Source organism: Notamacropus eugenii, chromosome 3 (assembly GCF_028372415.1).
Source record: "Notamacropus eugenii isolate mMacEug1 chromosome 3, mMacEug1.pri_v2, whole genome shotgun sequence".
NCBI lineage: Eukaryota > Metazoa > Chordata > Mammalia > Diprotodontia > Macropodidae > Notamacropus > Notamacropus eugenii.
Window position 1 is genome coordinate 473,116,753 of NC_092874.1, and position 20,622 is coordinate 473,137,374.

Consider the following 20,622-nt stretch of genomic DNA (forward strand, 5'->3'; position numbering starts at 1 on the left):
CCACCTCTGTGCCCATCCAGACCAAAATGTCTCTCTCTGGTCACTGCTTCCCTATGTGTGCAGTGTCTCCCGCTGGTTGCTTCTTGTCCTCTGTCCTTGAAAAGGACCAAAATGACATCACTACGCTAGGGGCCATTTTCAGTGTGTCCAACTGTGGCTCCTGAGACCAATACGAGCTTGGAAGGCTCTACCACAGGTCGGGTACAAATACTCTGTGTGAACATTTGGGATGGATTCTCTAAATCTGTGCATCTCGTGCTTCTTTTGAGCTACTTCAACTGGACTTTGCTCACAGAACATAGCACCTTCTCTGATATGGGCATGCCATGCTGGGCGGTCCTGTGCCAGTGTCTCTCATGCCATACAAGTTGTTGTACACCTGTGAAACCAGGACAGTCTACCAGCGCCACACCAGGAAGCTGAATAATTACATTTGAACTGTCTTAGGAAGATTCTGAGGATCACCTGGCAGAATAAGGTACCAGACACTAGGATCCTTGCTCAAACTAAACTGCCAACCATTCAAACTCTGTTTCAGAGAGCGCAGCTCTGATGGGTTGGCCACATTGTTTGAATGCAAAATGTACACTTGTCCAAAAGACTATTTTATGGAGAACTCACATGGGGCAGGCAACCACATGGTAGTCGGAAGAAGCGATACAAGGACACTCTCAAGGTCTCTCTTAAGAACTATGGAATTAATTGTGTGACATGGGAGACACTGCCAGAGGACTGCTCAGCATGGCATGCTCTCCCAGTTAGAATATAAGCAAGGACTGCTTTTGCCTTTAGAGGCTGGTTAGTGCACTAGATAGAGCTCTGGGCTAGGAGTCAGGAAGGCCTGAGTTCAGGCCTCAGATATTTTTGCTAACTGTGTGATCCTGGCCAAATAACTTAACCTCTGTCTGCCTCAGTTTCCTTAACTACAAACAATTAACTTCAGCCTGCCTGTTTCCTTGAATACAAAATTGGGATAATAATACCATCTCTATCTCAGGGTGGTGAGGATGAAATGAGATAACAGTTGTAAAGCAGCTAGTACAGGGCCTGGCCCATAGTAGGGGCTTTATTTTCTTCTCCTTCCCCTTTGTATTGTCTTCCTGTAGCTCATAGCAAGCATTTAGTGGTTTCATTCATCTCTTCCTTTTCCAACCTAAGAAATATTTAATAAGCACCTACTATGTGCCAAGTAATATCTAGGTGTGAGGGATACAAAGATGAAATTTGAACAGCTCCTGACTGCTGGGGGGTGGAGATGTCACACACAAGCATTTAGTAAATCTGTAAGGTCAAAGACTGTCTTGGCTTTTGTCTCTGCCCAGGACTTAGCCTAGTGCCTGGCACAGGCTAGGGAGTGAATAAATACTTCATGACTGATCGATTGTGGCATCAGGACTGGGGCCTTTTCCATCAGGATTCTCCCTCAGGATGGGTCCCAGCCCCTCCTCTCTTCAGAAAGAAACACAAAGAGATCCTTTCCCTGCCCCCAGCTCTTGAAGCCTCTGGTTCCTGTTCCCTGGCTGTTCTCTACTCCTCTCCCCGACTCTCCATTTCCCATCCTCCTGAGGCCTCACTGGTCCCTGCCCTTGGTCTTCTGAGTTGCAGTGAAGGGTTTTTGGCCCCATTACTCATCTCTGTTTCTGGGAAAAAGAGATGGCGGGGGGAGAGGGTGGGAAGAAGACAGGGAAATAGCAGACCAGCAAATCATAGGAGAGTACATTGGTTTGGAAATTCAGGCCTCCAGCATCTTTGGGGGGATGGCCATAGAGTTAGCTCAGGAACCCTGAGGCCACCCAGCTCCCTCCTCTTCCCACTGGGGTATTCTGCAGTGAAGGGTGCTAACCTGGGGTCCATGTACCCTTTCTGTGGATGGATTTCAGGGAGTCTGTAATTTGGGATGGGAAAAAGATCACATCTTTATTTTCACTACCCTCAAACTGAAATCTAACATTTCCTTCCACTAATTAAAACTGTGATTCTGAGAAAGGGCACAAGGCTTCATCAGACTGACTAGCTAAGGGGTCTTTGATGCACATATTATTTAAACTTCACAACAACTTTCTGAGGTGTGTACTATGGGTATTATTACTATTGCTAGACAGATGAGGAAAATGAGGCTCAGAGTTTAAATGCCTTGCCCAGGGTCACACAGCTAATGAGAGTCAGAAGTGGGCACTGTGGCTCCAAGTCCACCCCTCTATCCATTAGTCAGCCAATGAACATTTGTTAAGCACCCACTATGTGCCAGGCACTATGCTAGGCACTGGGGATACAAAAGATAGTCCTTGCCCTCAAGGAGCTCAGTCTAATGGGGAGGGGACAATAAGCAAACCTATATATACAAGCAAGCTCCATATAGGATACATAGGACATAATTAAAGGAAGAGCATTGGGAGGCACTGGATTAAGAGGGGCTCGGGAAGGCTTCCTGTAGAGGTTGAGATTTTAGCTGAGTCTTAAGGAAATTGAGGAAGGTCAAGAGTTGGAACAGAGGATGGAGTGTATTCCAGACATGGGGCACAGATGCCAGAGAAAATGCCTGGAACCAAGATATGGAGCAGCTTGTTCATCCAATGTCCCTGGATCAAAGAGTACATCTTGGGGAGTAAGGTGTAAGAGATGGGAAAGGTAGGAGATAGTTGCGTTGTGAGGGACTTTGAATGACAAATGGCATTTTGTATTTGATCCAAGAAGTGAGGTGGGCTGTACGTGACAGGGATCCACTGGAGTTTAGTGAGTATGGGGGTGATATGATGGGACCTGGGATTTAGGAAAACCACTTTGGTGACTGAGTGGAGGATAGATTGGACCCACCAGCAGGTGATTGTAATAGTCCAGGTACAAGGTGATGAGGTCCGTACCATGGGATAGTGTCAGAGGAGAGAAGGAGGCATATTTGAAAGATGTTGCAAAGGTGAAATTGACAGACCTTGGCACCATATTCGATATGAGGGGTGAGAGAGAGTGAGCAGTCAAGGATGACTCCTAAGTTGTGATCCTGGGAGACTGGGAGGATGGTATTGTCCTTGACAGAAATAGTGAGGGTAGGAGGTGGGAGGTTGGTAGAAATGTAATTCAATTTTGGACATGTTGAGTTTTAGATGTCTGTTGGACATCCAGTTTGAGATGTCTAAAAGGCAGCTGGAAAGATTGGAGGTCAGCAGGGAGGTTAGGGTTGAAGAAGCAGATTTGAGAATCATCAGCATAGAGATGATAATTAAATCCATGGGAGCTGATGACATCACCAAATGAAGTGGTATAGAGGGAGAAGAGAAGAGGGCTCAGGACAGAATGTTGAGGGACACCTGTTGTTGGAAGGCATGACCTAGAGGGAGATCCAGCAAAGGAGTGGTCAGATAGGTCAAAGGAAAACCAAGAAAGAGTGGTGTCCCAAAATCCTAGAGAGAAGAGAGAATTAAGGGGGAGTGATCAATGATATCAAAGGCTGCACAAAGGGCAAAGAGAATGAGGATTAAGAAAAGGCCATTGGGTTTGGTAATCAAGAGATTCCTGGTAACTTTGGAGAGAGCAGTTTGGGTGGAATGCTAAGGTCAGAAACCAGATTGTAAGGGATTAAGAAGAGAGTGAGAGGAGAGAATGTGGAGGCACCTTCTTTTTGAGAAGTTTAACCATAAAGGGCAAAAGAGAGAAAGTGAGCAGGGGGGGAAGGATCAAGTGGGGAATTTTTGAGGATGGAGGAGAAATGAGCATCTTTGTAGACAGTAAGGAATGAGCCAATAGAGAGGAAGAGATTGAAAACAATAGTTATATGAAAAATGTTCCAAATCACTAATAATTAGAGAAGTGCAAATTAAAACAACTCTGAGGTACCACCTCATGCCCATTAAACTGGCTAAGATAACAGAAAAGGAAAATGGTGGAGGAGGGGATGTGGGAACATAGGGACATTGTTGGTGGAGCGGAGAACTAGTCCAAGCATTCTGGAGAATAACTGGGAATTACAAAACTATGGAACCCAGCAAAACCAGTACTAGGTCTATACCCCAAGGAGACCAAAGAAAGAGGAAAAGAACCCACATGTGCAAAAATATTTATAGCAGCTTTTTTTTGTGTTGGCAAAGATCTGGAAACTAAGGAGTGTCCATCAGCTGGAGAACAGCTGAACAAGTTATTGTACATGAATGTGATGGAATACCATTGTGCCATAAGAAATGATGGATGAGTTGGAAGGGCTGACCCACAGAGGCGACTGAGTCTTAATTTTACTGTCCCCAGAGAATACTGGGTGAGTACAGGGACTGCGGTGAGGCAGACACATCAAGTCCCAATGGCCGGCACCCCATGGCATCCATGGTCAGCTAGTGTAAGACTTAAATGAGTCCCCTGTTGGCAAGGGAGATCTTGCTAAAAGTTTCAGCCTTTGGTTTAGCCCTTCTTGGGAAGACTTATATGAACTAATGAAAGTGAAGTGAGCAGAACCAGAACAGTGTATACCATAACAGCAACACTGGAATGATGATCAGCTGTGAAAGACTTATTTTCCTCTTTTTTTTTAACATGCCTAGTTCTGAAATATGTTTTGCATGACTTCATATGTAAAATGCATATCATATTCCTTGCCTTCTCAATAAGCCGGGGAGGGGGTGAAAAGAGGTAGGGAATTCCAAAACTGAAAATAAAAATAAAAGAAAATTAGTAAAGAAAAAGCATATAGACAAAAAAAAAGAAAAGTGCCAGAGTAGGGATGGTAGAGCAAGCTCTTGGAGGAGATGGGATGAAATCACACTGGAATAATGAATGAAGCTTATATCTGCATAACCATGTATACATATATACATATGTATATGTGTGGTATACGTGTGTGTGTGTGTGTGTGATAGCGAGGCATTATGACAATTTCCCCTTTTCTACTATAGGAGAGTTGACCAAGGCATCTTGCCATCAGATGAAACAGTTGTAAGCACATTTTCAAAGCTTCCTTCATCTTTGTCATCCTTGTGGACACATATTCTTGAAGGGGCTTAACTCATTTCTCTGTTGGGTCCTAGACACTGGCACTGTCCAGGTATGTCTGACCTTAGCTTTCCACTGGTGGCTGGCTTCCTGAGAGGTTTGCTCTCAGGTACAGCTATGTCTTTTCCAGGATCAAAGCAGTGACATGTTGGGCCAGGCACACATGTATAGTGCAGCTGGGGGCCAGCCCATGGCAGGAGACTAGTCCCTGCTCTGTGAACATTGTACAAGATAAAATGAATTTCCTGGAGTCCAGCTGAGAGCATGTGCCCATTCCATGGCATGCTTAGGGAGGAGGGCACTTCATAGTGGACAAAATTTGAGGATTAACTCTCAATATTTTGGGGCCAACACCAAGCTTACCCGTTAAGCAGTGCTTGTTATAGGGAACAATCCCCAAACTCCAAACTCAGGTTTAAGAAAATGCCTTAACTAGATAGAACACCTTTGATTTCCATGAAGAAGAGAGCCTCCATTCTAACAAGCAGAGAGTGTGGTTGAAGAGGGTACTTTTGTTTGGAAAGTTTCAGGAATAGTGAATGGAACCGTGGAGTCAGAGGTCATATGTCTTACATGCATCCACTTATTTACATGTGTTTCCCCTCATTCTGTCAGTTCCTTATAGACAAGGGATTGTTTGGGTGTTTTAGTGTAGCTTTGCGTCTTAAATAGTGCAGCACTCGACACATCTATGGTAAGTACCTATTAAATCTTTCCTCTCTGAAGACAGCTAAGTAGTACAATGGACAGAGCACTGGACCTGGAGTCCGGAAGATCTGAATTCAAATTCAGTCTCTTACTAGCTGTGTGATCCTGTTTGGAGGGGGAAGGAGGGAGGGAGGGAGGGAGAGAGGGAGGGAGGGAGGAAGAGAGAGGGAGAGGGAGAGGGAGAGGGAGAGGGAGAGGGAGAGGGAGAGGGAGAGGGAGAGGGAGAGGGGGAGAGAGAGAGAGAGAGAGAGAGAGAGAGAGAGAGAGAGAGAGAGAGAGAGAGAGAGAGAGAGAGAGAGAGAGAGAGAGAGAGAGCCAGAGAAAAATCTTGTTCTTCCCACAGTTACGTGGGAGATGGTTGTTGATTCAATAAAGAGGATGAGGAGGAGTTGTCAGATGGGTCCTAGAGGCATCAGGAGAGAGTGCTGTCCTTGATGCCAAGGGAGGAGCATAGTCTGGGAGAATGGTTGGTCAACAGTGTGAAAAGAAAGATGAGCACAGGGGGTCTGGGGTGGGGGTCCCTAGACTGAGCAGCAGAGAGATTGTGGGTCACCTGGCAAAGAAGAGCTTTCATTCAGTGATTGGGCTGGAAGCCAGATTTCACAGGGTTGAGAAGTGTGTAGGAGGGAAGCAGAAGCCTGGAATGGGGAAGACTTTTCCTCGGAGCTTTTCTGTGAAAGGGATAAGATGCAGAGACGCAGGATGACAGCTTGTAAAATGTAAAATCTGTAAAGGTGGGCTTAGCCTTGATCATTGACATCAATGATTCTCTGGTGCTGGGAGGATGGAGAGGATGTGCAGCGGGGACTGGAGGGGAAGCAGATCTGATCTCTATCCTCTTCCTCCTTCAAGCTTGCCTCCTCCAGGAAGCCTCCCATCCTTTGAGCCCAGAGAGGCCCAGGTGAGGAGCAGTACCACATCCCAATGGCCAGTGCCCCATGGCCTCTGTTGTTTTAATGGAGCTCAGCTAACGTAGGGTCTTTAAAGTGCCCCCCATAGGGAAGTTGCAGCCCTTGGTTTAGCTCTTCTTTTCACCCTGTTGTTGTAACCAGACAGCATGCCCTGTGGGTGCATGGATAAATCCTTCTTCCCAATGACTAGCACAGAGCTGGGCACCCAGAGGTGCCCAATAACTCCCTCCTTAAATGAGTGATGGAGTCAGCTCAGTCATGAAGTATTCAAAGGAATCTCAGAGCTCAGATCCAACCAGTCCAGTCTGAAAAAGTCAGACTGCAGGGGAAATAGTGATGAACATGGAGTCTTGGGACTTGGGTTCAAATCCTCACTCTATCACTTACTACCTATATGACCTTGGATCACTTAACCTCTCTGGGTCTCAGTTTCCTTCTCTGAAAAATGGGAGTGGGATATTGAACTAGATGAGGTCCAAATTGTCTTTTAGCTCTCAGTCTGGGATCCTGTGATTTTTGACCTCTCTGGGCTTCAGTTTCTTCATTTGTAAAGTGAGCAGTCAGGCCCCTTCCATCAATGGACTTAGGGTCCTGTAATTGCAGAAGAGTGCCGGTCAGGTCATCTGCATTGTGGTCTATGCCTCTGGAGATTCTGTGGACCTTTTCTATGGAGAAGAAGGAGGTCAGTCAGTCAGTCAACTAGTATTCATTAAGTGCCTACTGTGTGCTAGGCACTGTGCTATGCTGGGAATACAAAGAAAGGTAGAAACACTGCCCTCCATGACTATATATCCCAATGCCCTGCACATTCAACCTCCTGGAAATGAGCCTGCCAGCTCATGGGAGAAGGGACCTTCCTTGAGGAGAACTCTATAGTAGGTCAAGTCAAAGCTGTGGTTTCATTGAGACATCATGGTGTAGCTGGGCAATTAAGGTCAGGAGAGACCTGTGTTTGAATCCTGCCTTTGATACCTACTAGCTGTGTCACCCATGGCAAGTTGGGTCATGTGCCTGATCCTCAGTTTCCTTATCTGTAAAAGGGGATATTTATGGCAGTTGTTGACACTCAGCTTTATAAACATGTATTAAAGATGGTTACTTGCTGGCCACCAGGTTAGGTATCAATGATGCAGACAAAAAGTGAGAATAGTGTTTGCCCTCAGGGAGTTTACCTCTGACTCAAGATTCCAAGATGTTCAGAGCCAGCATTTGACAGCTGTCACCTGATGCTGGGCACCAGGGTCTGGGAACACGAGAATGAAAGTTCCCTGACGGCAGGAACTGTTTCACTTTTTATCCAGATCCCCGACATCCAGGACAATTCCTGGCACATAGCAATTAATAAACGCTTCTTGATCTGAGCTACCACTTCACACCTATCAGAGTGGCTAATATGACAAAAAAGGAAAATGATGGATGTTGGAGGGGATGTGGGAAAATTGGGACACTAATGCATTGTTGGTGGAGTTGTGAACTGCTCCAGTCATTCTGGAGAGCCATTTGGAACTATGCCCAAAGGGCTATAAAACTGTGAATACCCTTTGATCCAGAAATACCACTGCTAGGTCTATATCCCCCCCCCCCACATATATACGCACATATACACATATGGAAAAAGGACCCCTTTGTATAAAAATATTTATAGTAGCTCTTTTTGTAGTGGCTAAGAATTGGAAATGAAAGGGATGCCCATCAACTGGGGAATGGCTTATACAAGCTGTGGTATAAGATTGTGATGGAATATTATTGTGCTATAAGAAATGGCAAGCAGTATGATTTCAGAAAAACCTGGCAAGACTTACATGAAGTGATACAAAGTGAAGTGAACAGAACCAGGAGAACATTGTACACAGTAACAGCAACATTGTGTGATGAACAACTGTGAATAACTTGGCTATTCTCAGCAATTCAATGATCCAAGACAATCTCAAAGGGATAATGATGAAGCCTGCTATCCACCTCCAGAGAAAGAACTGAGAGTGACTGAATACAGACTGAAGCAGGCTGTTTTCCACTTCTTTTCTTTCATTTTTTTTCTTTTATTTGAGTCTTCTTGCGCATAACAACTAACATGAAAATGTTTTACTTGATTGTACATGTATAGCCTATATCTGGCCACTTACCATCTCAGGGAGAGGAAAAGAAAGGGAGGGAAAGATAGAATTTGGAACTCAAAACTTAACAATTCCAACAAATGTTTTAACATGGAATTGGGGAAAAATAAAAAATATTAAAAAATAAACTCTTGCTGATTGATTAATTTATATATAAATATAAATACGATGTGACCTTGGGCGAGTAATTTCTCCCTCAGGGTTTTTTTAAATGTATAAATACTTTTTAAAATATAAAGAGGACATTTTAGGGATATTATAGTGGGGATTCTTTTTGGTAGGGGTTGGCCTAAACAGAAGCTAAGGGAAGGGGGTATCCTTTTCCAGTTCTGAAATTAAGAGGCAACATGGCTTAGTAGAGAACGTACTGGGTGCTGCTCACCATGTGAGTGAGGAGGACCTGGTTTCAAGTCTTGCCTCAGACGTTGACCTTGGGTGAGTCATTTTTAACTCTTCCCTGATGACCTTCAAGGCCTCTGTCAGCCCTTAAGCTACGATCCTATGAACTTCTATGATCTTGGAAAATGAAGGGGTTCAATTGCACCATCTCTCCTGTTTTTAAGAGTCTGAGGTCCTTTCGGATCAGCCCAGAATCCCAGGTATAAACCTTGGGGAGTGTCCTGAGAGGGATGCCCTTGGGAAATCCACAGCCCAGTCCAGGAAGCCCTTTCCTTGATGAAAGCCATTCCCTCAAACTGACCTCATTTCTGTTCCAGACATAACCCCTGACCTTATCCCTACCTCTCATTTAGGCATAACTTCCACTGTGGCTAATCCAGCCAACTTCTCTGCTTCCTAATAGAACCACTGGGTTCTGACTTTCCATCTTTGGCCATTCTCATGAACCTGTTCTTACCCATCTCCGGAGAGACATAAATAGATCCAGCGAAGTGGGTGGGGGTGGGGGGCTATGAGCAAGGGAGGAGGGCAGGGGCAGGAGGGAAGCTCATCCAGTGCAATCAGCAAGGATGCTTAGGATGCCAGCTGATGGAGGATTCTGTCCAGAGGGAGCCCATCGAGAGGCAGGGCAGGGCTCAGCAATCCCCTTCACTGGGTTAATTCCAGCCCCAAGGCTTGCTTTCCTCCTTAATTTAGAAGACCAAGTTATCTGGGTAATTGAAATAATATGAGATGAAATAATAGGAAATAAGTGATATTTCTATGGGTTTTCCACACAGTATCTCATTTGAGTCTTTGAAGTAAGGACTCTGATGAGTGCTGGGGTCAGTAATCACTTCATTCTCTGGAATTCTCTTCTTCTCCAGTCACCTTCCCAAAGTGGGTACTCCTTTTCTGTCTACCCCCCACCCCCAGTTCTCTTTTATATGGAGTCTGCTCCCATTAAGCAAGGACTGTCTTCTTGCTTGTACTTTTATCCCTGTCCCTAGCACGGTATATGACACATAGCAAGTGCTCTTATCTACTCATCCATCCATCCATCCATCCATCCATCCATCCATCCATCCATCCATCCATCCATCTTTCTGTCTGTCTTCTATCTATCCATCTCTCTCTCTTTCCCCACCTTTCTAGCATTTCTCTACTTATCTATCTAGTATTGGTATCATTTAGTCCCATTTTTACAGATCAACCAATTGTCAACAAACATTTATTAAGCCCTTACAATGTGCCAGGCACTGGGCTATGTCCTGAATTGGAAGCCTGAGACCCAGGTAGGTCACACAGCCAATAAGCGTCAGAAGCAGGATTTGAACCCAGCTCCTTCCAGTTCTATATCCAGCCCTCCATGCACTACAGCTAGGCTGCCATCTGTCTGGGCTGCCATAGTCAAAGGGGGTGCCAAGATGACAAGTCTGTCCTCATTGGAAGGTAAAACCAGGAGGCTCTCCCCCTATCCCTGCCCCCTACTGTTCTGCATCAATGTGTGACTTGTTTGGGTGACCTGGGACTTCCTCTGGGGGAGCCCCAACCGGGGGATTCTTTCCATTGTCATTCAGGGCCCCCAGTGCCATGAGTGAGGGGCTGATACTCTGGTACTAGGAGATGGGGGAATGGGCCAAGTGGGCCTAGGGTCCTCAGGGCCATTCTGCCTCTGATTTCCCTCCCGTTAGTCTGGTCCCCTGTGGCTAAGAGGGAATAGAGGCTTTGAAGATCTTCCTGACAATGGAGCTCCTCAATGCATCTGTGATTGCTTCCTCAGACTTGCAAAGGACGTCCCCAGCGTGTGGTCCAATAGCTCTTTAATTAACATGTAAGTCCCCTCTGACAGTGAGACAGAAAACCCGAAAATAACCGGTGCCAGGCCGCCTGTACAGAGATGAAGGCTCTCGGCACTCACCTCGGGGAACATGGGAGCTGGGGGACATGGAGCAGGAGAAGGAGAAGCAATGACCTGGCATTCCTGGGGTGCCCGAGGTCCCTTCATCTTCGAGCCTGGACTGCACATCGCATAATTTCTCTGAAGCTGTTTTCCACATCTCGATCCATTGATCAATTAAGTATTAATTAATCACTTACAACGTGCCAGGCACTAGAGACACAAAGGAAGGTAAAAGCATTGCCTGCCCTCAGGGAGCGTATACTCTGATTGTTGTGAGAACTGAGAAAATATATGAAAAGGCGATTCATGAACCTTAAGGCACACAAATGTGCGCTGTCATTATTGGGAGAACTCTTAAAACTCCACGATGCAGTCTGGCTCCCCAAGTCACAGTAGGTGATACTTACACAGCCCTTCAAGGTTCGACAAATGAGAAGGATCTCGAGGCTCAGAGCGGTCCCCAGGTGCCCAGGGTCACCCAGCTAGGAGATCAGACTGGCCCCACGTCCAGACTCCTGCCCAGGAGACCCTCTGTCCTTTCTGTCTCTCCCCATCTGACCCTCATGGCTGTTGCGGTTGGACCTCTACTTAGGGGCTCAGCTCAGCCCAGGAACAGCCCTATCCCCAAGCAGGGGAAAGCCATGCTGACTCTTAGCATCAAGACCAACAGCTTGCTACCATCCTTTAGATCAGTTCTTTGGTCCTGATTTCTTCACCCCAGCCCCGGCACCTGTAGTCCTGGGGTCCTGCCCTTGGCCCCTCAATCCTACTAGGGTCTGGATCCCACTTCTGCTGTCTCTGTACCCATAGTTGGGCTCCTGCGATCTGCTGCTGGGCCTCCCTGAGCCTACTATCCATCTGTCAAACTTCCCCTGGTGATAACTGCTCACCAGCCTGCCCCTCCCTCTGCCCATAGTCCATCATCAGACTCCCCTTTCTACCCTCCGGGCATTTCCTATTGCTTGTCTGAGGCTGGGACTCTTCTGATCTCTCTCCTGATCCTTTGGATCCCAGCCAGCCACGCCAGACTGGTCTATGCCAGCACTGACTGAGCCCCATACTTCATTCCTTTTCAGGCTCAGCTCAGGTGCTGCACCTCCCCCCTCCCACCCCCCAAGCCCAAGGCTTCTTTTCGTGCTGTCTTCTTCCATGAGACTATAAGCTCCCCGAGGCGGGGACTGTCTTATTTGCTTGTATTTGTGTCTCCCCTGCTCACATAACAAGCACTTAATGAATTCTCCCTCCTTCCCTCCTCTCTCTCTCTTCCTCTCTCTCTCTCTCTCTCTCTCTCTCTCTCTCTCTCTCTCTCTCTCTCTCTCTCTCTCTGTCTCTTTTCTCCATCTGTCTCTTTTCCTCTTCCTCTGTCTCTCTTTTCCGTCTGTGTGTCTCTTTCTCTCTCTCCTCTCTCTCCTTCTTTCTCTGTCTCTTTTCTCTTTCTGTCTGTCTCTTTTCTCTCTGTCTCTCCTCTCCTCCCCCTTCATCTATTTATCCATCTACCTGTTGCTAATATCTTTCCTGATCCCCTCAGGTGCTCATGCTGACTTCTTTCCGGATTTGCCACTGATTTCCTTGCCTGTGTACATGCGCTCGCTCCCTCCCACTCCTCCAGGGCAGAAACAACCAAGGGAGATGGAAATCCCTTCAGATGAGAAGGCAGAAGGCCCCTGCCTGGGAGCCTCATTGGGGCAGGGCATTGACAGCAAGGCTGAACCTCACAGTGGGATATTTCTCTAATTGTTTCCTCGGTGGGAGCTTGTTCTCCCTAATGAGACATTAGGGCTAGGGCCCTGTCTCCTCCCCCCTCCCTAGCCTTTCAGCTCCAGCAGGAAGGGGCTTCCTGTTTCAGCCAGTGAGAGGCCCTGGGTACGAAGAAGCAACAGAAAGCTCAGGCAGAGGAAAAGGTTTAACCAAAGGGCTGAGCTAATTCTCATTGCCTGCCCCTCCTCATTTTCTGGAGAGGGGCCCCCGAAGCCACACACACTTGTCAGGTACCAGCAGGGTCTGGCTTTGAACCCAGGTCTGGTGGCTCCATGTCTGGCCTATCTTCTGCCTCATGCTGTTTCCCTTGTGGGATGACCCAAATATAAAGAAAGACAAACCCATGGTCACCCGACCTCAAGGAGGTCAAGGCCTGGCTCCCTCTAACTAGCTCCATCCATACTAGAGCCCTCTGTAAACCTTCACAGTACCATGTAAATATCACCCATAATAACAGTAATTAGGATTATTATAATTTCTTGACCCCCCAGCCCAAAGCTCTCACATCCTCCCTTCCCCGCTCCCCCATCCAGGACGCTCTCTGCCATGCTTCTCATCAGTTTCCCATTTTCCTTTCTGAGTGAAAGCAGCATTCACACATTGGATGGATTTCAGTAACACATTTGGTGAGTGCCTAACACAGTGCCTGGAACATAGTAGGCACTCAATAGATGTTTACTGACTGACTGGGAAGTCTCTTCATGGACAACATGTGAGGACGGGTGACATCCTCGTGGACAACATGGAGAGATGTAGCCTTGGGTAAGATCAGGACTAGATCAAAGCCCAAAGATTGGTGATTCAGGGAAGAATGATCTCTACAGCAGAGGACCACAAGTCTGTCCTTGGCCCAGTTCCTGACCCTCTGCTCTCCCACCACTGTTATCCCACTCCAATAACTGTCAAAGACTTGGATAAGGGAACATATGTCATGCCTAGCACATTTGAAAACGATATAAAATTGGAGGGCAAGATAATGTAGCTGCTCAGTCGGTTTCTTCATTACCCCCTTTGGGGTTTTCTTGGTAGAGATAATGGAGTAGTTTGCCATCTCCTTTTCCAGCTCATTTTACAGATGAGGAAACTGAGGCAAACAGGGTGAAGTGACTTGTCCAGGATCATACAGCTGGTAAGTGTCTGAGGTTAGATTTGAGCTCAGGAAGATGAGTGTTCCTGACTCCAGGCCTGGCCCTCTATCTACTGCAGCACCCAGCTGCCCTAGGAAGAAGAATACTCCCTATTCAAGAAATAGGCTTTCAAAATATCTTGGCAGACTGAAACAATTGGCCTGATGGAAGTGGGCTAGCACCTACTGTGGTGCATGCCTACTTCCCTGGAGAGGATGAGGAGGGGTGATAGTTAATGCATGTCTATGAAGCCATGTCTGATAAATGGAAATTTAATAGGGACAAATGTAATGATTTACCCTTGGGTTTAAACAATCAGCTGCAAAAATACGGGACAGGAAGGTGATGCTCATAGGAAAAAGATCTGGGGGTCTTGGTGGACAGCAAGATTAACAGATGAGCAATGCACTGAGGTGGCCAAAAAGCTAGTTTAATCTCAGTCTCCATTAAGAGAGGGAGAGCGCCTTCAAGGAGGTGAGGCTCTAGTCCTGCTCTACCAAACTCAGCTGGAGGATTGTGTTGGGTCCTGGGGTATCAAGTTAAGAAGGGCATTGACAATCCCAGAGAGCATCCAGAGAAAGGTGACCAGGGTGGAGAGAGGACCAGAAGTCAGACATCAAGTGGAGAAAATGGGGAGATGTGACCTGGAGAAGGCTTAGGGGGCACAGGCCTCTTGTTTTAAAGCACTGTAGGGGCTGCCCTGGGGAAGAGGTATTTGGCTGGATCTGCTTGGTCCCAGAGGGTGGAACAAGAAATAGCCTGGAGGAAGTACAGAGAAGCAGATAGTGGATGGACAGCAGGACAAATTTCCTAATTGTGAGAGCTAACCCAAGATGGAATGGACTGCCTGGGAGATAGTGAGTTTTCCCTCATTGGACATTTCCAAGTATAGACTTCATATATGTATGGGGGTTAGATCAGATGCCAGAGCATTGTAGATTGAGAGTTGAAAGAGACCTCAGAAGTCATTAAATTCATGCCCTCACCAACCCTGGCAGGTAAGTTACATAGCCATTATTATCCCCATTTTACAAATGAGGAAACTGAGGTTCAGAAACCTACTCATAGTAACTTAACCAGTGCCAGAGGTGAGATCAACACCCAGGACTCTTTGGACTCTAAGTCTGGTTCTCCTTCCCTGGAATGGCTTTATCTCTCCACACAATGGGACCCTCTTCCGGGGGCTTCCCAGTTCTTCCCCTATGGGGCTAGGCTGCAGTGCACTATGGATTCCTCTACCTTTGGTCCCAGGGAGATTTTTCATCCTGCTTCTGAGTTCTCCTGATAAATCACTGATGTTTTTCAGCCCCCAAACCATAATCACTTCCCATTTAAATGGCAATCCCAGTGAGTGCTGGCTTCCGCCCACTCAGTGCCAGGCAGCTCCAGCCTGAATCAAGGAGGAGGAGGAGGCCGGCTCTGTGTAGGCTGGACTAGACAGGCTTTGGAGGCTGGCAGCTCATCTCAGCTGTCCAGAAAAGTGCCCTCCAGCCTGGCCTCCTGGCAGAGGTCACCCAGAACCCTCGGCAAGCATTTATTCTGGGGTGGGTCAGTCCTTCCCCACTTCCAGGGAGGGAGTCATCCCCCAGGACCCTCATCAGCATCCTCAGGAAGGACTCAGGGTTCTGCATTCACTTTCAGAGCTAGAAAATAACAGGAACTGTGAGAACAGTCTAAACAAAGCCCTGGAGTGGGAGTCAGGTTACCTCACCCCTCTCACTGTGTGACCTTGGACCAGTGTCTTTCCTTCTTTCACTGTAATCAAGGAGGCTGCTCCCTGGTAATCTCTAATGTCTCTTCTGTCTCTGGAGCTCTAGGAGTCTGGGAAAAGCCTACAGGATGTAGCCTGGGTCTCCCATACTCCAGGCCTGTGCCTCAGTTTAGTAACTGGTGGTGACCTGCTAAAAGGGCAGGCTGGGGAGGTGATTGGGGCAAAAGCTAAATTAGTAGGGGAGTTGGAGCTGTGACCTTCCTATATTGCAGGAGAGGTCACAGTAGAGGACGTCCCACTTCAGGTCAGCCATGGGATAGGTCACATGGGAGGTAATTCACACAAACCATTTGGCAAACCTTAAAGTGATTTCTGGTTCAGCAACAGAAGCAAGTGTTGCCTAATGGCTAGATCAATAGACGTAAAGTCAGGAAGACCTGGGTTCAAGTCTTGCCCCAGACACTTATTAGCTGTGTGACCCTGGGCATGTCATTTTAGTGCTCATCTGTAAAGGGGGCATGATCATAGTAACTACTTCATAGGGTTGTTCAATCCAGCTCAATAGGCAGAATTTGTTAAGTGGTGGCCACTGTCTTAGGTGTCCTTGGGTCCACAGCAAGACCACAGCCCAGAGGACTCTGTGACTAAGAACTGACCTCTCTTGGATTCAGTCAATCGACAACTTTTTATTGAGCACATGCTATGGATGTGCTAAGGATGGCAAAGGGAAAACCAGTCATGCTCTTGAGGAACTGAAGTTTGGGTCTGTCTGGGATGGGAGGCATGAGCGTCCCCCATTCCTCATCTCCCCTCTGCCTGCTCACCTCCTTCCTTCAAGGCCCTGCTCAGGAACTGCCTGTCAGATGCCTTCTATCCCTCCCCCTCACATGCATCTTGTACGTACACAGTTGTCCACATGTTATCTCCAGTCAGAGGTGGGGCCTCAGGGGCTGAGGGCACTTCCTAGGTGTAAAGCCCAGAGCTGAAATGACCTTCCAGAAGAAAGAGTTTTCTGGGGCATGATGCCAGTTCTTCATCAAGCTTTCTGAGGGCAGGAACTGTCCCCCACCCCTTGTACTCAGCACAATATTTGGTGCCTAGTAGGTGCTTAATGAATGCTGACTTACTGCTTCTAGGCATTTCCACCCATTTTATGGCTTGGAAGATTGACATCTGCTGGATCTAATCAATATTTTTGATCCCGGTCCTGTCCATTTCCTTGTGCTCTCAAGGGGCTGACCACTGCCTCCAGCAATGTCCACTCAAAGTGCACCTTTAGACGAGGCTAGGTGGCCAGGGGATGTCATAGATGTGACATGCATCTTTGGATTCCAGCAAGGCATCTAACAAAGAATCAGACCTACTCTTGTGAACAAGGTGGCAACATAGGCTGGCTAGTATAATTAGGTGACCCTAGCTAGGATTGTGTGAATGGCTAATCTCAGAGGAGTGACAGATGAATGTGTTAACCTGGAGGGAGGTCCCTAATGGAAGGACCTTAGCTCTGTTCACATTGTTACCCAGGTCTTTGATGAAGGCATAAGAGTCAAGTTTGTGGATGATGGGGGAGGGGCAGCTCATTATATTGGATGACAGAGTAGGATACAAAATATCCCAGATGGGAGAGCTAGAACAATGGGCCTCATCAGATAAGACGCAATGGAAGAGATACAATTGACAGGTCCTCCTTCAAATGAAAAAATCACCTGCTCTAGCATAGGACAGGATGGACGTAGACATTCATATGAACTGCAAAATAAGGGTAACTGCCATCTCTGTTGGCTCCAGGATCCTAATGCTAAGAATGCAGGAAGAGCCAAGATGAGTCAACCGAGTGACTTAGTGTGGGCTTGTTGGCTGCCTTAGTAGAAGCCAGTGTCTGGAAGAAGGCAGGGGATGACCCTGCTGGACTCCGACCCCACCTCGGGGTGGGATGTGTGCCCTTTGGGGAGCTGAATTTTAGGGAGCACACTGATGCCTGGCACTGTGCCTGGAGGGGAAAAGTCACCATTTATAGAAACTGGAAAAGAGAAGGTAGGGGTAGTTGGGGAGGGGCATGAGAGCTGTCCGCAGGTCTCTGCAGGGCTTGCATGGGGTAGACAGATGAGGCTGGCTCTGTTTGACCACAGAGGAAAAAAATCAGGCACAAGGGGGGAGTGGCAGATTTCAGCTTGACATGAGGCCAAACACGCTGATGATCTGGTCTGTCTGGAAGTGGGGCAGGGCTTAATCCTCCATCTCCAGAAAGCTCTATGCAGAGGCAGGAGGACCATTCTACTGAGACTCTAATTTGGCCAAGGCTTCACCCAACCAAAAAGAACAACGCCAAACTCCCCCTAATGTTTCTTCCCATCCCTATTGACCTTGCTAGACACTCCTTTCAAAAAGCATTGACACAAGGTCTGGGCACTATGGCTAGGGTTCTCAGTTTTCTGGACCAGTTTGATTTTCTCATGAGCATCCCCTGCTCAGGGCCTCAGACATAGACTTTCCTCTGCCTGGGATTGCCTTCTTCCTGCCTCCCCAAACACAAATGTTACCCATCCCACAATACCCAACTCAAGACCCACCTGGTCTAGGACACTTTCCCATCGAGGCAGAAGAGGAAACTGAGGCTAGCTGACTTGCCCAGGTCACATAGCTAATAAGTGTCTGAGGTGAGATTTGAACCCTAACCTCCCTGACTCCAAGCCCTGTGCTATATCCACTGCTCCATACTGCTTCTCCTCCAGCTCAAGGGAATTCTGACTCTCTTCCATAAGCCATCCCTTCCCTGCTCCCAGAATGGCTGTCTGTGCCATGCTGGAGATGCCACTGTGGAAGGTTCTGTACAAACCTTCTCTCCCCCACACTCCCTGTAGATACCCAAGATCCTCCCACGGCCTCCATGCAGACAGATAATTGCCGCCTTTTGTTCTCAGGACCCAGAGATCTAGAAGCCTGTTAGCACGAGGTACGGGCCCTCCATTCATAAAATCCTTTACAGAATGCTGGAGCTGGAAGGGGCTGAAGGACATCCTACCCCACCCACTACTTATTTGTCTTGATTTGTATCAGTCACTTCTGGATATTGTTCACTTCCCATCCCATGAGCCTCCTTTGTTGTGCAACGTCAATGGGCACACCAACCATACGTGACAGTGTGTGCCCCTGGGGCTCCACTTCTCCAAAGAAAGGAGGGAGGCTCTTTTTTCATCTCTTTTCCTCTACTCCCTCATTTTAAGAGGGTGAAAATAGCACAGGAGGGGACAAAGGCCCTGTTCAAAGTCAGGCAGGGGCAGGGGCAAGGCTGGGCTCTCTTCCCAATTTATCCAACTGCTGAACTCCCATTTTGAAGCAATGTGTCTGCTTTATAAGTTGAGGCTGACTTGTTCTCCCCTAAATCCTGAGCTCATCTCCTGCCAAGGAGTGACAGGTCTAAGTGAACCATGGACATCCTAATTGGGATGGATGAGGAAGGTGGGTACGATGCTGGTCTTCACCAACCATCTCACTGACTAGCTCCACTGATTCCAAGCCATGTATACACCAACTCATTCAAGGGAAATTTCAGGGAGTCTCCAGACTCAGGCCTTTCACCCTCACAGAGATGCTGCAGGGAGTGCCTCAGGTCCATAGGATGCAGTCTACTACGACAATGATGAACTCTGGGAGTCAGAAGTCTTGGCTTCTGCTCTCTTCTTTGTGACTAGCTAACTGTGTTCCCTTGGACAATTCACTTCCCTGTCTGAGAATCAGTATCCTCATCTGTACCCTGGAGAAAACAACTCTGTGTCCCTTGCTGGGCTGGTGTCAGAATCAGACATGATCATGACTGGGAAAGTGATCTGGAAAAAGGAAAGCCTCATCCACATGTGAGGATTACAAGAGTGAGTGTTGACAGACCATGGGAATGCCCTCCAGATGTGAGGAGTAAAAGCTGGAGAAGGGGCCTGCCAGTGTGACCCCCCTCCGATCCTGCATGGAAGAGAAGCCTGTCTCAGCAGCATCTGCTGCCAGAGGCTGTCAGATGGAGAGTTCCCGTGGGCAAGCAGCTGATAGGTAAATGAAAGCTGCTTTCTGTCTGGAGCAAGGCATCCTTGAGTGCACTGAGGCAGACACAGTCTCTCCTCTCCTCCAACACACGCACACGCACACACACACACACACACACATCCCAGCCTGGGAAGGGTCACATTCCCATAGACTCATTTCTCTAGAGTTGGCAGGGACCTCACAGGCTCTCTAGTTCAACCCCAACACTTTATAGATCGTGTACTTGAGGCCCAAGAAAGGTATGGACTCACCCACGGTGATACTACTAAAATAAAAAATGAGATTTGAACCCAGGTCTCCTGGCATCCAAGTTCATTGCTCTAGTCACCAGGCCATCTGGCCTTTTTGCCCATAGTTGGGTACCAGCCTGGAGTCTGGTGATACAAATGCTAAGAACAAAACAATCCCCACTTTCCATTCTAACAATTTTGTCGCAATGGAACTTCACTCCCCACCTCCACAGCTTGTCTCCCTGCACTTTCACCTCACATCTAGTATAAGGGTCCCTCCTTTCTGGAGTCCCCCTGTTAGACTAGGTTCTCTTCTTTTTTTATTTTCCTCCTTGGTATCCCCCATGGCACCTGCCCAGCCCACAGGGGCTGCCACGGAACATCTATCAACTCACTCACCACCAGGTTGCCGATGACCATCACGAGGAGGAAGACGAGGAGGCACAGGGACTGGCCGGACACTTCCATGCAGTCCCACATGGTCTCTATCCACTCCCCACAGAGAATGCGGAAGATGATGAGGAAGGCGTGGAAGAAATCCATCATGTGCCAGCGGGGCAGCAGGCCCGAGCTGCTGATGCGATGCCTCTCCTCCGAGTAGTTCTTTCCAAACAGCTGCATGCCCACCACGGCAAAGATGAAGACGATGATGGCCAGCACCAGGGTCAGGTTCCCCAGTGCCCCCACCGAGTTGCCAATGATCTTGATGAGGGTGTTCAGGGTGGGCCAGGACTTGGCCAGTTTGAAGACCCTCAGCTGGGAACAGAAGTTGG

General features: G+C 47.7%; 1 protein-coding gene across 5 annotated transcripts in view; it reads right to left on the reverse strand.

Moving 5' to 3' along the window:
- SCN5A (sodium voltage-gated channel alpha subunit 5) overlaps window positions 1-20,622 on the reverse strand; it is a 176,463-nt gene that overhangs the window by 44,968 nt on the left and 110,873 nt on the right. For all 5 annotated transcript variants that reach the window (XM_072598942.1, XM_072598938.1, XM_072598943.1 and 2 more), the window contains exon 16: window positions 20,249-20,605. In XM_072598942.1, the coding sequence (XP_072455043.1) occupies window positions 20,249-20,605 (357 nt within the window). The remainder of the gene's footprint in view (window positions 1-20,248; window positions 20,606-20,622) is intronic.